The sequence below is a fragment of the Carlito syrichta genome, unplaced genomic scaffold (assembly GCF_000164805.1).
Source record: "Carlito syrichta isolate Samal-C Ts95f unplaced genomic scaffold, Tarsius_syrichta-2.0.1 Scaffold316211, whole genome shotgun sequence".
Classification (NCBI taxonomy): Eukaryota; Metazoa; Chordata; class Mammalia; order Primates; family Tarsiidae; genus Carlito; species Carlito syrichta.
Window position 1 is genome coordinate 862,811 of NW_007260307.1, and position 13,405 is coordinate 876,215.

Here is a 13,405-nt window from a genome sequence, read left to right on the forward strand (position 1 = left end):
TGGGAGGCCGAGGCGAGAGGATGGCCCGAGCCCAGGGGTTCGAGACCAGCCCCGGCAACCTGGCGAGCCCTCATCTCTACAAGACACCACAAAATGCCCGCAGTTCCAGCGGAAGGATCGCCTGAACCCAGCAAGTCGAGGCTGCGGCGGCCGGCCGGGAGCGTGCAGCAGAGTGAGACTCCGACTCCAAACAATAATAACAATAATAATCAGTCCCGTGTTCCTCTTCTCTTCGGCAGAGGTGGGGAAGCATTTCGCGGGCTCGGTCGGCGGAGGGTGAAGGGCAACCCGGGTCGCCCGGTTCCTGAAGGGCCAGCCCACGCAGGCGAAGGCCCGGTCCGAAAGCGCAGGGGAAGGCCGTCCGAGCTCGCCGAGCGGGGACCCCGACCCCTCCAGGCACGGGGGAACCGGGTCCTCGGCGGGAGCCCCGGCAGGGCCCCCGAGCTCCTCGACGACCCCGCGGGGTACGCAAGACGCCGGGGGCCCCAGTCCCCGGTCACCTTGCAGTCGCTCCACCCCACGCGCACAGCCGGCAACGGCCCCGGGGCGAGAACGCGAAGGGAAGGTCAAGGGGAAGGACACGACCGAAGCCACCTCGGGTGATTGCCGTCCACACGCCCCCGACCTCCGTCCCCCAGCCCCCCATCAAGAACGGGGGCCGAGAAGCGCCTCACCGGCAGACCCCGCAGCATCTTGACTCGCTGAACCGCCTCCTGCCGCGCCGACGAGACCTCCCGCGAGGAAAAAAAAAAAAAAAAAATCGCCACCACCGGAATCGGAAGCGCCTAACCGTCCGGAAGCCGGCTACTTCCGGGAGGAGGAGAGGCCGGCTACCCTGACCATAGAGAGCGGAAGCGAGGGGGCCGCGCGGCCCTGCCGCTCTAGCCGGCCCGCCGTCTTTGTCCCCCTCCCGACCTCCTTCCGCCCCCTTCCGGCGGCCGCCGGGACTGCCGACCTGGCACGGAGGCTGGGGGAAAGCGAGCGATTCCCGAGACCCCGGGACGGAGAGTCATGCGTCTCACTGCTCGCCTGGATGAGATCGGGGTGCGACCAGGGAAAGTTGGGCGCTCGAAGTGGCCAGAGCGCCTCGGCTCGAGTCTGTCGAAGCCTAAAAGGGGGACGAAGGGTCCCTGGGGTCCCTGTCGCCGCAGGCAAGGGCACCGCTTGGGTGGCACAGAGGCGGCGGTGCACCTCGCATCGGCCTTGGGTGGCGATCCCCACGGCACCCCCTTGTGCGTCCTCCGGGGTGCACAGACACAAACTGCCCCAGCGACAGCGATCATCTTTCTGCACGCTCTTGCAAGTGACTCCATGGCCATTTCCATCAGGAACCGACGATGCATGCATGGGCTCAACCAAGGTGCGATGTGTGGACAAAGTATTCCTTGGGATCCTTGGGGTTTTCTTCTTCACGCTCTGTTGTTCACCACCACCACCTCCCCGCCCCCCCGACCCCGAATGACAAGTCCCAGCTCAGATTCTTTCTTTTTCACCAAGGTTTGTAAACACCGCGATTCATGACTTCTTAGGTTGGGTATCACGTGCCAGGAGCTGGAGCGTGGGGGCCTTTTTTTTTTTTTTTTTAAAGTAGATTGTCTATCATTTTTAATTTGTTAAAGTTTGTATGTGCTCTGTTTCTTACCCATCTCCCAGCACTGCTTAAAGCAGGTATTCCTAATTAACCCACACATGAATTAATGATACATCTATTGGGCGACAGATCTAGGAGGCTTATGACTGTCCAGAAAAAAAAAAAACCAACAAGGATTCACGTTTAATAGATCCTAAAACAGATGTAGATCTCGGTGTGCATTTGACTTAGCTCCATACAGTTTTTGCTGTTTACTGGATCGTCAATGAACACATCCCCAAATTAAAAAAATACATACCGCCTTTAATTTCAGCTACCATCCCGTTTCTCTCCTCCTTCAAAATAAGACACATCCACACTTCTTTATTGTTGTCTGCGCCTTTCTCTCTCCCACTTTTTTTTTTATTATTATTCTGTTCTGGGCGGGTTTTGACTGGCTTTGCTAGAATCACCAATAGCCTCCACGTTGCTAAATAAACTGTCAAGCTGTTTTCACTTTCTCCATCTAGCGACATGGTTGATCACTCCCCTCCCAATATTTTAGTGTAGAGATAAACCATAAATGCAATAATGTGTGATACGACGGACAGTTTGAAACACGGTCTTAAAGTGCTTCCGCCCAGTACTCTTCTGGAAGTTCTATGTTAGCTGCTGCTATTCATTTCCTCTCCGGGATTCTTATCCTTTCAACGTCTCCATTTCAGAGTATCTCACCTTTTTTTCATCCCTTTTATGTTCTCATCTGACAAGTGAAATGCCAATCACTTGCTGACAGCTCTCACCCACCTGAAGCCTGGCCTTCCCTGTCTAATGAGCATCTCTAACACACAAAACCCAATGCTACTTTCCATCCCTGTCCCCAAACCTTCTCTCTGCAATTTTCCTCATTTCAAGTCCTAAGCTTTGTTTTCTTTCTACCCTGCAGCCAATTTATTTTCAAAATTTGCCGGCTGCCACCTTCAAATGCTAGCAGAGTCGGGCCACTTCTCATTATTCCCAACACTTCTCCAGGCCAAACCATCGTCATCCCTGGCTCAGATTATGACAAAAGTCTCTTTAACCCATTTCTCTATTTCCTCTCTTCTAGATCTTCCACACCTTTTAAGAACGTAGTTAGACAATAAGCCTCTGCTCCAAACTTTTGTTCACTTGTATATCCCTGGCACCTAGAATAGTAACTGACACGTGGAAAATGCTCAATAAACATAGGTTAAATGAGTGACCTGCAAGCCGCACAAAAGAATGAACTTATTTTATTGAGTATAACAATTCAAAAAATCTTTCCTAATATTCATACTCCTCCCAAATATTTTTTAGTCCCAGGGCTTCTCGTTCACTGTCTCCTTGGTCCTATTCTGTATATTGTGTTTGTCCTGACGTAAAAATATGGCTGAAATTTGCCTGCATGCTTATCAATCTTTATTGGGTCTTCCCAGGCGCACTTGGAATTTGTTACCAGCTTTCTCATTCATCCTCTGAACCATAAAAAGTTATTTTCAAAATAGGAAACTTTCTAAAACATCCACTTGGGGTTCCTTCATCCGAGTTCTTTTCTAATATTAAAAAAATTAGAAAATGCCTCTTTCGAAAAATACTTCCTCCAGAGGGTTCTGTAACAGTGTAACAGAACTGGCAGTATGTTACAGATGTGTGGGAAATGAGGTCATTAATGGCCAACTTAAGTCCTGTCAATAAGATAGACATGAGATGTGAAAAGCACTAAGTGAAAATATTTAATAATTACTGATGTAAAGTTACCAAAGCAGTTACTCAATCTTTTTTGTTCCTTTGACAGACAAGATGGTAACCCTGATTTTGATCCTGCCTATAGCATCCATATATCACAAAAAACAGAAGGAAGCCAGAATAGTTTTGTGTGACTTGGATGTGTGTTTGTCTGGTAATTCTAAGCCCATGCTTAATCTACTTCTAATTTCACAGAAATAACAGTAGAACAGCTTCATGTGAATTTTAATGTGTAAAAATTACTGGTTAGATAAGAGACAGAATTTCAGTATGCTTCCATATTCTCTTTATCACACAGTTCTACGGATCATCTTTGGAAATCAGGAAGCATTTGCTCTCTTAGCTGTTGTATTATTTATTACTAAATAATGTATCTAATTTCAAGCCTCAGTCTTTCCATAATTAAGGTGAATAGGTTGGACCAATGATCTTTATCTCGGGCTCTAAAGACCCTATGTATGAATAACAATTTCATAAAACATATCAACATGATAAGTTGGGCATGGAGGCGTACACCTGTGGTTCCAGCTACTTGGAAGGCTGAGGCAGAAGGATCACCTGAACCCAGCAGGTGGAGGCTGCAGTGGCTGTGAGCGTGCCACTGTACTCCAGCCTGGGCGACAGAGTGAGACTTCAACTCAAAAAAAAAATGAACATGAGACACTCTCTGTTGAACAATAATATTTTTACTATGAATGTAACACTTCACAGTATACTCAGGGAAATACTTTTCGGTCCCTGAACTTCTGGAGACTATAATTAGGAATGTAATACACACAGAACAATAAATTTGATGCAGACATAAGTGACTCCCCAGGTAACTGGTACAACAAAAGTTGCTGTGACAAATTCAAGGAAAGTTGTGAGCTAAGGTTTTTTTGTTTTTTGGGGTTTTTTGAGTTGGTGTCTCACTCTGTCGCCCAGACTGTAGTGCAGTGGTCGCTCCCGGCCACTGCAGCCTCGACCTGCTGGGCTCCGGCGATCCTTCCGCCTCAGCATTCCGAGTAGCCGGAATTACAGGCGCGCGCTACCACGCCCGGCTGATTTTTTGATTTATTGTAGAGATGAGGTCTCGCTGCCCAGGCGGGTCTCGAACCCACGGGCTCAGGCAATCCACTCACCTCAGCCTCCCAAAGGCACGGGATTACAGGCTGAGCCACCGAGCCTGGCTCGGGCTAAGGTTCTGAAGACAGAATTTTAGCAGGGTCTGACAGAATTTTAGCAGGGTCCGGTCGAATTAAAATGGAGCAGAAATTAAAAGTCATTCCAGACTTAAGACAAGAACATGATTAGCAATCTGAATTTGGATATTCCTCTAGGGAACAGAAGCCTAGATGGAATGAAAAGAAAAAATATAATTGAAGTTGAAATCCTAGAAGTCAGATAACTGAAGGCAAGTTACATAATCTATTTATACCTCATTTAAAACAGAGATAATAGCATGGGTGGCTGTGCAGGCCAAGAAATACCAATAAATGTTAGCTATTCTTATGGGAGGGAAGATTGGTTGAGAAGCAGTCAACAGAAGAAACATATAGGCAGAAGTTAGAGTGTATGCAGAGGCAAAGATGGTGAGCATTATGCCTTGGAGAGCTGCAAATAGTTGGGTTTGGCAGAAGGCTGATTTCATCATGAATGTAAGTATCTTGAAGGTGCCTTAGGGCTACTTCAAGCAACAAGTGGTTAAAATCAGAGCTGTACTTCAAGATCACTCTACTAGTAAGAAAAGAGTTACCTGGGTCAGAGAGTCAGTTAGAAGGCTCTCATGTAATCCAAGAGAGAAGGAAAACCTGAACTAAATTTGCAGCAAAAAGAGGTGTACTATAAACTCTCTAATTCCATCCAGGTTGCTGCAAAATTCATGATTTTGTTCTTCTTTATGGCTGCGTAATATTCCATTGTGTATAGGTACATTTTTTAATCCAGTCCTCTTTTGATGGACTGTACCCCACAATTTTAAAATAAAAGATATATATAATTTTTTTTAAAAGATGTGTAGATAAGGAGATGGATGAGAGAGCCAGCTGAAAGTAAGTACCTTCACAGCAGAACACCGTAATTTATTAGACTGGGCAGCTGGAGAGGAGAGCTAGGGTTTCTGGCTTACGTCAAGGTAGATGGTCACACCATTCACCATAACAAGAATGATAAGAAATCTCAGACTAGTGTGGAATAATTTCTGTTTGGGCCTCATTTTAACTCCAGGCCTGTGTGGAGTGGTGCCTGGCATTGACTTTATTAATGTAATAAAGTTCATTTTTCAAGAGATGAACAGGGAACAATCTAGAGCTCAGGAGAGATGTCAAGGCACAAGAAAAGATGGAGAAGCCAGTGTAAAGACAGTAGTAGAAATAAGGAACTCAGGATTGTTCAAGGAGTGTGTGTAAGAAAAGGGCACAGAACGTCAGCGCACACAACTCCCAACATTTTGTATGTGGAGCATCACTAAGGAACATATAAGGAGACTGAGGCACAGGCGAGTAAGAAGGAAGTCGGGAGAGCTCTTTACAGAAGCCAGAGGCCAAGGATAGAGAGGAAAGGCAAATGCTATCAAAGAGCAAACGAGTTCTCTCAACTGACAGGAAGGAATGGGAACTGTCATACTCTCTTTGTCCTGCTCTGCACTAAATGTTGTCTGTCACTTTTCTTACTCCTCAAACACAATCTGTCAAGTGGGTACTGAAATACTTATTTTATGAACAAGGAAATAGTAAAGGGCTCAGAAGATTAAGCAACTGGAAGGTGCAGTTTGTAAGTATGTCAGTCTAGTCCTCAAACCCACTTTCTACTGCATCTTTCAGACACAGGTGACAGTGAACAGAGTGCAGTGCCATCTTGAGATAAGAGCCTGACTGAAGCGAAGATGACAGTAAAATATAAATAGCTGTACGAGCTATATTGTGAAAGACAATATGCCCTAGCGATTATTTTAGGTCACTGAGTTTCAAGGGTAGCCTCAGGGGGGGTGTAGTTCAATAGCAATCTACCATATATTTGGAAAGCAATTCTGTCTGCAATTCTGGTGCTTAGAACAAAGCAGCATATGAAGCTTGAAAGGGACGTATGGTAAATTCAATCTTTTCCTACATTAACCTGGATAGAAAAACCTGTGATATACCAGCAGACAAGTTCCTGTTAATACATGTTTATCTTTTAAGATTTAAAATGTTACAAAAACACCAAAAGGTGAAGGATCTACTTTCTTCAAGGTATTTCTGGTTTAAAATAATGGACCGGCCCCAAGAGTTTATCTCTCCTCTCCCCCACTAGAGTAAATCAAAAAGGTATGAGAAATTAACTATTGATAGAAAAACACCATCTTAGATGAAATTTCAAAGGCATTATGTTGAATAAGTCAATTGCAAAAGGTTAAATATGATATGATTCCATTTATAGCATTGTAGAAGATAAAACTATGGGGTGGAAAACAGATTAGCGGCTGCCAGGGGTTATGAGTGAGGTGATTATACAGGAAGTTTTTAGGGGGTGATGGTGTCTCTCTGTATCTTGGGAGTTAAAACTCACAGAACTGTACACCACAGAAAAAAAGTAGTTTATCATGTGATAATCTAAAAAACAATTTAAAGAAATAGATGAGCCCCAAATCTGGAGAGAGAGAGGACAGCAACAGACAAGCAATTTCAACAAACTCCTGGAAGACAGAAATCAGATGGAACCTGATGGACAGAGCAGGTGAGACCCGCAGGACTACAGGGGAGGTGAGAAGCACGCTGCTCGATTCCACAACCCCCAAGCAGTTCAGCTGTAGTGTAAAAGGTACAGCAGGGAGTTGAGGCCGAGATAAGTCTGAACACGCCTAGCTGAAGTATGTTCAACAGAATGGCCAACCCCCCACGTCCTCTGCCCTGCCCTCTCAGCCACACACAGATGAGCTCTCACCTCCACCACTGTCTCCCACATGTAGGAGCCCGGGGAATGTTTATCTGGAGAAATTAATGGGATAACTAGGTGGAAGGAATAGGAGGAGAAAGGGATAAAGGGAAATATGTGTGAAGTAAAAATCAAGAGGTGAGGTGGACAGGGAAGAACCAGAACATTAAAAGCAGTAAGAAACAGAATCCCCCCGGTGTCCTTCTTCTGCAGAAGACTCAAGAATTCTTCCCAAAGAAACTGAACATCCCAGAGAAAAGGGCCCTAGACAAAGGACTGGTTCCTTCAAATCATCCCTAGCTCAGTGGTTCTCAAAATGTGGCCTGTCTTTGCCTGCTAACAACTATTACCCGTCTAAGGTTTTGTTTTGTTTCTTTAATTACAAACAAGGTAACAAATAACCCACTGAATGGCAAACATGCTGGTGATACCTATCACTTGTCACGCACTGCCAATCAACACAGAGCTTTCAAACAGTGTTTTGGGGTCTACTCATGTATTGCTAAGACTAGCCATAAATATGAGGAGAGTCTAAATGAACAAGAGAAAAAAATTTAAATAGCAATAAAAATTATTGGTGATAATATAGTAGGAAACACAAGTAATAATATGTACGCATACATATATATCCTCAGAAAACTAAGATAGTCTATCTATGAATTAAAAGTGGAATATTTTGGAAACAGAACAGAAAGAAGTCTTAGAAATGAAAATACTTTTAGATATATGTTACAAATTCAATAGAAGAAAGACAATGTTGAAAAATTCAATTGAAGAATTTTCCTAGAAAGAACAGAGACAACTGCATCTAAACAACTAGAGAAAAAGGGAAAACTAAGTATCAACCTAGGAGATCTAACTCTAGCTGAGATAAGATCAAATTTATCAAGAGCACCAATGGAAGCTGCAAGAGAGTGGAGTGATACCTTCAAAACTCTGAGGCAAAATTCTGTTTAACTTAAAATGTGAGGGTTGAATAAGGACATTTTAGACATGTGAGAACTCAGAAAACTTACCTTTCATATCCTACTTCTTTGGAAGCTGTGAGTGTTTTGGGAAGTGCTCTAGCAAACAAGAGAGCCAACTAGAAAATAGGAGGTCCATCACGGGTGGGCCGACAGAGGTCATGGAATGACAGCCATGTAGCAAGCCAAGAAAGCAGCCAGTACAGACGGGCACAGAAGGACAACTACAAACAGACCTCTCTAGTAAAAACGGGACCACAGAGCTTTCAAATAGGAACATTATCTGATATTTGGGCACAAAAGCCCTTCAAAACTAGTGATGGGAACGTGGCAGACCTGACAGAGAAGTTGTAAGAATTTTTTAAAGACAGGCTTATAGAAAGTTATGTAAGTGTTAAAAATGAAGCAAATATTAATTCCAAGAAAAATGAAATGAGGCAAAAGAAAATCAATCACGGTACACTGCCTTGCTCTACAGTATATAGTATTTATATAGTCATAATTACACAATAACTAATGTGTTCACTAAATATTATGATTTAGCTACACAGTGGAAGGCAAAGTATGTGTCAGAGAACTAAATCGTAATGTTAATCAAGAAGACAGTGTAAAACTGTTAAATTAAGCGACCAAACAGGCATATTATTTAGATATACTGAGATAAATAACAGAAGAAACAACTTTTAGGGTCAAACTGGTTGTTTCTGGGGAGTTAAGAAGCGTTCAGGCAGGGACTATTGCTTTGTATCATCTTTAGAACTTACTATTTGATTTTTTTAAATTGTGTACATATTACTTTGAAAATGTTACATATATGAGAAAGCAAATAAGGTCACTTGTTTTTCGGCAACATATTTATTTTGAAACTTCCAATGACATTCAGAGAAATGTGATTTTTATGTTTACTGAATGATGCATGGGCTAAATGCTTTGCTAGGTCATCTGAACTCTCAGGCATTGGAATTCTGGTAAAAGCAGCGCCTTCTTACTCCCTCCACCCCCCCCAAAAAAATAGCCATGTCCACAAAAAACAGCACTTCACAGCTCAGCCAGCAAAGATATGCCACACAAGAATTCTAAGGCAGCGTCTCCAGGAGCACAAGAGGATGCAGGCTGAACCGCTTCACCAGCTTGACCTCTCAGCACCTCCTCCCCTAGCCAGGCTGGTCCCACGTACCCCCTCCCTACCTTCATCATTTCTAGTTACTGACCGTCTCCTGGGCTGCACACCAAACTCGGCCAGTCTCTAACTCAGATGACAATCTGACCACTTCCTGAAAGGAACAGATGGTTCCTGTTGCCAGAGCGATTCCTGAATACAAATATGCTCATGCATTTAACAATGAATGACACTTGACAGATCTAGCCATGAAGTCAGAACCTGCACTCTGACCCTGGGTCAGAATTTAAGCTAAACATAAGCAACAACACTGGGGTACTGTTATTTTAGCGAGACACTTCAACATAACAAAATTAATTTTCTTCATTTTTATTAATACAGAACATACTAACAGAATGTTATCTTTGAATATAATTAAGGTTACCAGTAATCTCTGTCACTAGCCAATAAACAAATAACAATCACTTGACTCTCCTCTTAGCTGAATGATTCCCTATTAGGTAGTAGTACACAGTTATTTTTATCAATTTATTTTTAAACTGCCTTATAACTTCAAGGAAATGTCTTAGCTTTTACTTACTGAATAATTTCTTCAATTGGCAAACTTTTCATACCTCAAAATACTTCCTGTAAACTAATGCCTTCTTCAATGCCTTCTACTTAACCTAGCTGTCTTAAAATGCAATACAATTCTTTGAGGGTTGATATGACATCAATGTTTCCAAAAGATGGATATAAAGCCTGTAAGAAAGAAAAAGTAATGCCCCCCCACCGTGCTTCACAGAAACCATTCGAATGTTCTACACTCTTCATATTTAGTAACAAGAAGCCCTTAAAGCTCAAACAGCAAAAAACAGGGAGGAACATGGGACATCAATATATTTGTAAAACAGACAAAACTCCAAATACATTTTGAGATTCCATCCTCTCCACAGATGAGAAAGTGCCGGAAGGGCTCTTGAGCATTTCTTAAGAAACACCCTCGTCCCCCAGTTAGAAAAGAGTTGCAGGATGACAGTCCTCCTTAAACAGTGCAGGTTCTATCTGGAAAGTCTGGCAGAAAACTCCTCCACCAATGGTGTATCCCAGAAAATTAAACTGCCTCATGCAAGAGAGACAATTTTCAGAGCAAATAACATTATGAAAGACTGACAAAACAAAGAATATTTTTACACAAAGAATATCCTACATACTCAGAAATTTCAGAATAGCTATACATCAAGTACTTCGTGCGGGTAATGTTTTTATCAGCTAAAAGTCATTATGAATTACATGTTCTTTTAACCGAATTTTATGTTATACAAAACTTAAGAAGTGTGGCACATTTCTACTGTTAACCATTACATTGTTTTTTGTTATTTTAAAAAAGCATATGTTAATCAAAATTGATACATTACCCAGACCTTTTGATTTAAAATATAATTAAAGGAAAACATTACAAGCTCTGAAGAAACAGGCATTCTTCTACACAAACATATGAATTAAATATAGTTTTTAAAAAAAGCAATTTTAATGCATTTAAGCCACCTCTGATTAATACATACATTTTCATGCATGTGGAAAAATAAGTTTACATTCACTTTAAGAATAAGTTCCATAGCAAACAAATTACAGCATTTATTCAATAAGAAATATTAAAATAACTCCAGTTAGTAAAAAATAAAATAACTTCAACCATATATATTATAATTTATCATATACATACTCCAAAGTCTCCAGAATTTAATTAGGAAATTTATAGAACATCTTTTTAAATTATGTCTTAGGAAAACCAACCAAAATAATTGGTACCTTAACTAAAGGGAATGTGCATACACATAATCATTTGACCTATATGCAAAAACTGAAATCCAGAGGAAATTAGGGTCACTGCTTTCAATAATTTCTGGGATAAAATATTAGTACTTAAGTCAAAACACTTACCTGCAAAATAAAAACAGCTTGAGGTATTTCCAATGCTGAAGTAATTTTCTGAATGTTAAATACCACAAGAATGAAAACCGTCTCCTTTGAACATTTACATCTGTAAATGCAGAAGGTGAAGCAGTTTGCCCATCTCACCTGTATTCTTTCCTCCCTTATAAAGTGTAAACTTCATGGGAAATGATCACATGTAAAAAAAGTTCCAAGTGAGTCAGGAATGCTGACTGCAGCATTCAACCAAATGGAAAGAGGAATTTTAAAATCTCCTGCCTGGGACCTTTTACAGACATGAACACTAAATCCCTATGACAGACAAGGTAAGTGTGTCCTTTGAAATCAAAGATAAGCTTGACAAAGAACTATACTAGACAAAGTAAATACATGAACCAAATCAACAAAGATGGTACTTTAAGCCTTTACACACAACATGTGAAAACAATGATGTGTTTTATTTAGATTTGGTCTTCTTCATCTTTCCGTGGCTCTGAATCTTGGTAAGTTAGCGAGTCATTATACTCATACATCTTGCAATCCCTTTCTTCACACAATAGGCACACATATGTAGTATCACAGGTCAATATTCGCATCAACAGCACGGTATAAACATTTAAGCATGTCACGTGAAAGAGGGTCTATGCATCAGGTGGCCTGTCCCACTAATAAGCACACATAAGAATGCCATTTCAGCAGTTACAGTGTTGATATTAATCCATACAGCTAATTTTTTGATACCCGTCATATATTTTCATAAGTCCCCCATAGGGAAGAAGCAAAGGACAAAGGCTGTTTTAAAAAAAAAAAGTTATGTGCCAACTCCAAAATGACATACTAACCAGATATCGGCATTTGAAAGCTAGGTTGACTAGGACTGGCCTTGATGCACATGCAGTAGATCTGTTTCCAGAATATAAAATTAAATGGTAATGTCAGCAGTATTACTACTGTTTCTATATTTATGATTAATGACTAGCAGTACAACTCCCAGAAGGAAAGAGATGGATCCAATAGCGATGTAAGCAATTCCCAAAAATGGATTTTTTCCTCCCATCCATGAAATCGTGCTCAGGATCATCCGTTTTCGTCCATCAAAAGAATGTACAGGGTAATCTGAAGATCAGGTAAAGGAAGACTTTTCCATCTCTGGTGACTTGATGTTTGAAATACAATTTTTAAAGTTGGCATTTAGTCGCTTGTAATTCATTTGTATAATTGTATGACATACAGCACCTCACTCATACGTTCTGAATCACAAAAAAATACCATTATCTTGAAAGACTGATATAGCAAATTAAATGTTAGTAGTAAAAGCCAAAATGTTTTAGTAAAACCACCAAATTTAAGGGTTAGTTTTTAAGGTGCTTCTGCCCTCATTATACAAAAGGCCCCAAAGGAATGTAATGTGAACACATACTTCAAATGAACAGCAATGAAGCCCACAAAGAAGAGGAGGTTGACAGACCAGGAGGAAATGGAAGCTTCTGTAAGCTCAAAGAGGACTTACAGCAAGGGCATAGTTATAAGACTTTGAGAGGGCTCTGAGCAAAAGGCTAAAAAGATGACACAAAAGTTGCTAATCTGGAGCAAATCTCTTTATGCTATCACACCGAGCTGACAGCCAAAACAGAGAGGAAGCGAAGTGTGGATTGTTAGGGAGATTTCATAAACAGGACACCAATGTATCAGACGAATCATCTATATGGACCGGTTCTAGGATTTTGGCAAAAGGCAGAGTAACAAAGACAATAAAACTAAGTCCCTAGGCAAAAAGTTTGCAACTGTTTCAAAAGCATCTTGTGAATCAAGGGTTAAGCCACATCTGTTTGTCTAGCTTCTGCAGCTCTTCATTCCCACACATGGGGCCTAAGACTCCAAAGACAGGTTCAGTTCTGCTAACTTAAGTCAACCCTACCTGAGGAAGGAATGACTGTGAGCGCTAACTAACTAACTAACTAACTAACTAACTAACTAACTAACTAACTAACTAACCAAACCCACACCCTGGGAGATGCAGCATCAAATCACCCATGCTACTCTCTCTGGGTATCCCAACCCTAAAAAATGGACCTCTGCCTTAATTTGAATATTTTGTTCCCACTTTATACCCAGTTTTCATCTAACCCTTGATGTTCTGCAGGTTCAAACCCCTGTCTTCTCTACCTGTGAGATCTA

The 13,405-nt window shown here is 41.6% G+C and overlaps 2 protein-coding genes across 3 annotated transcripts in view; both read right to left on the reverse strand.

Annotated features, from left to right (window-relative positions):
* Positions 1-778, reverse strand: part of LOC103276500 (cytochrome c oxidase subunit 7A2, mitochondrial) — a 5,733-nt gene extending 4,955 nt beyond the window's left edge. The window contains exon 1 of the mRNA XM_008073920.1: positions 675-778. Within this exon, the coding sequence (XP_008072111.1) occupies positions 675-692 (18 nt within the window). The 5' untranslated portion in view covers positions 693-778. The remainder of the gene's footprint in view (positions 1-674) is intronic.
* Positions 779-9,665: 8,887 nt separating this feature from the next.
* The window catches only part of TMEM30A (transmembrane protein 30A), a 36,952-nt gene continuing 33,212 nt past the window's right edge, over positions 9,666-13,405 (reverse strand). For both annotated transcript variants that reach the window (XM_008073921.2, XM_021706934.1), the window contains one exon: positions 9,666-12,343. In XM_008073921.2, coding sequence (XP_008072112.1) covers positions 12,150-12,343 — 194 coding nt within the window. In that variant the 3' untranslated portion in view covers positions 9,666-12,149. The remainder of the gene's footprint in view (positions 12,344-13,405) is intronic.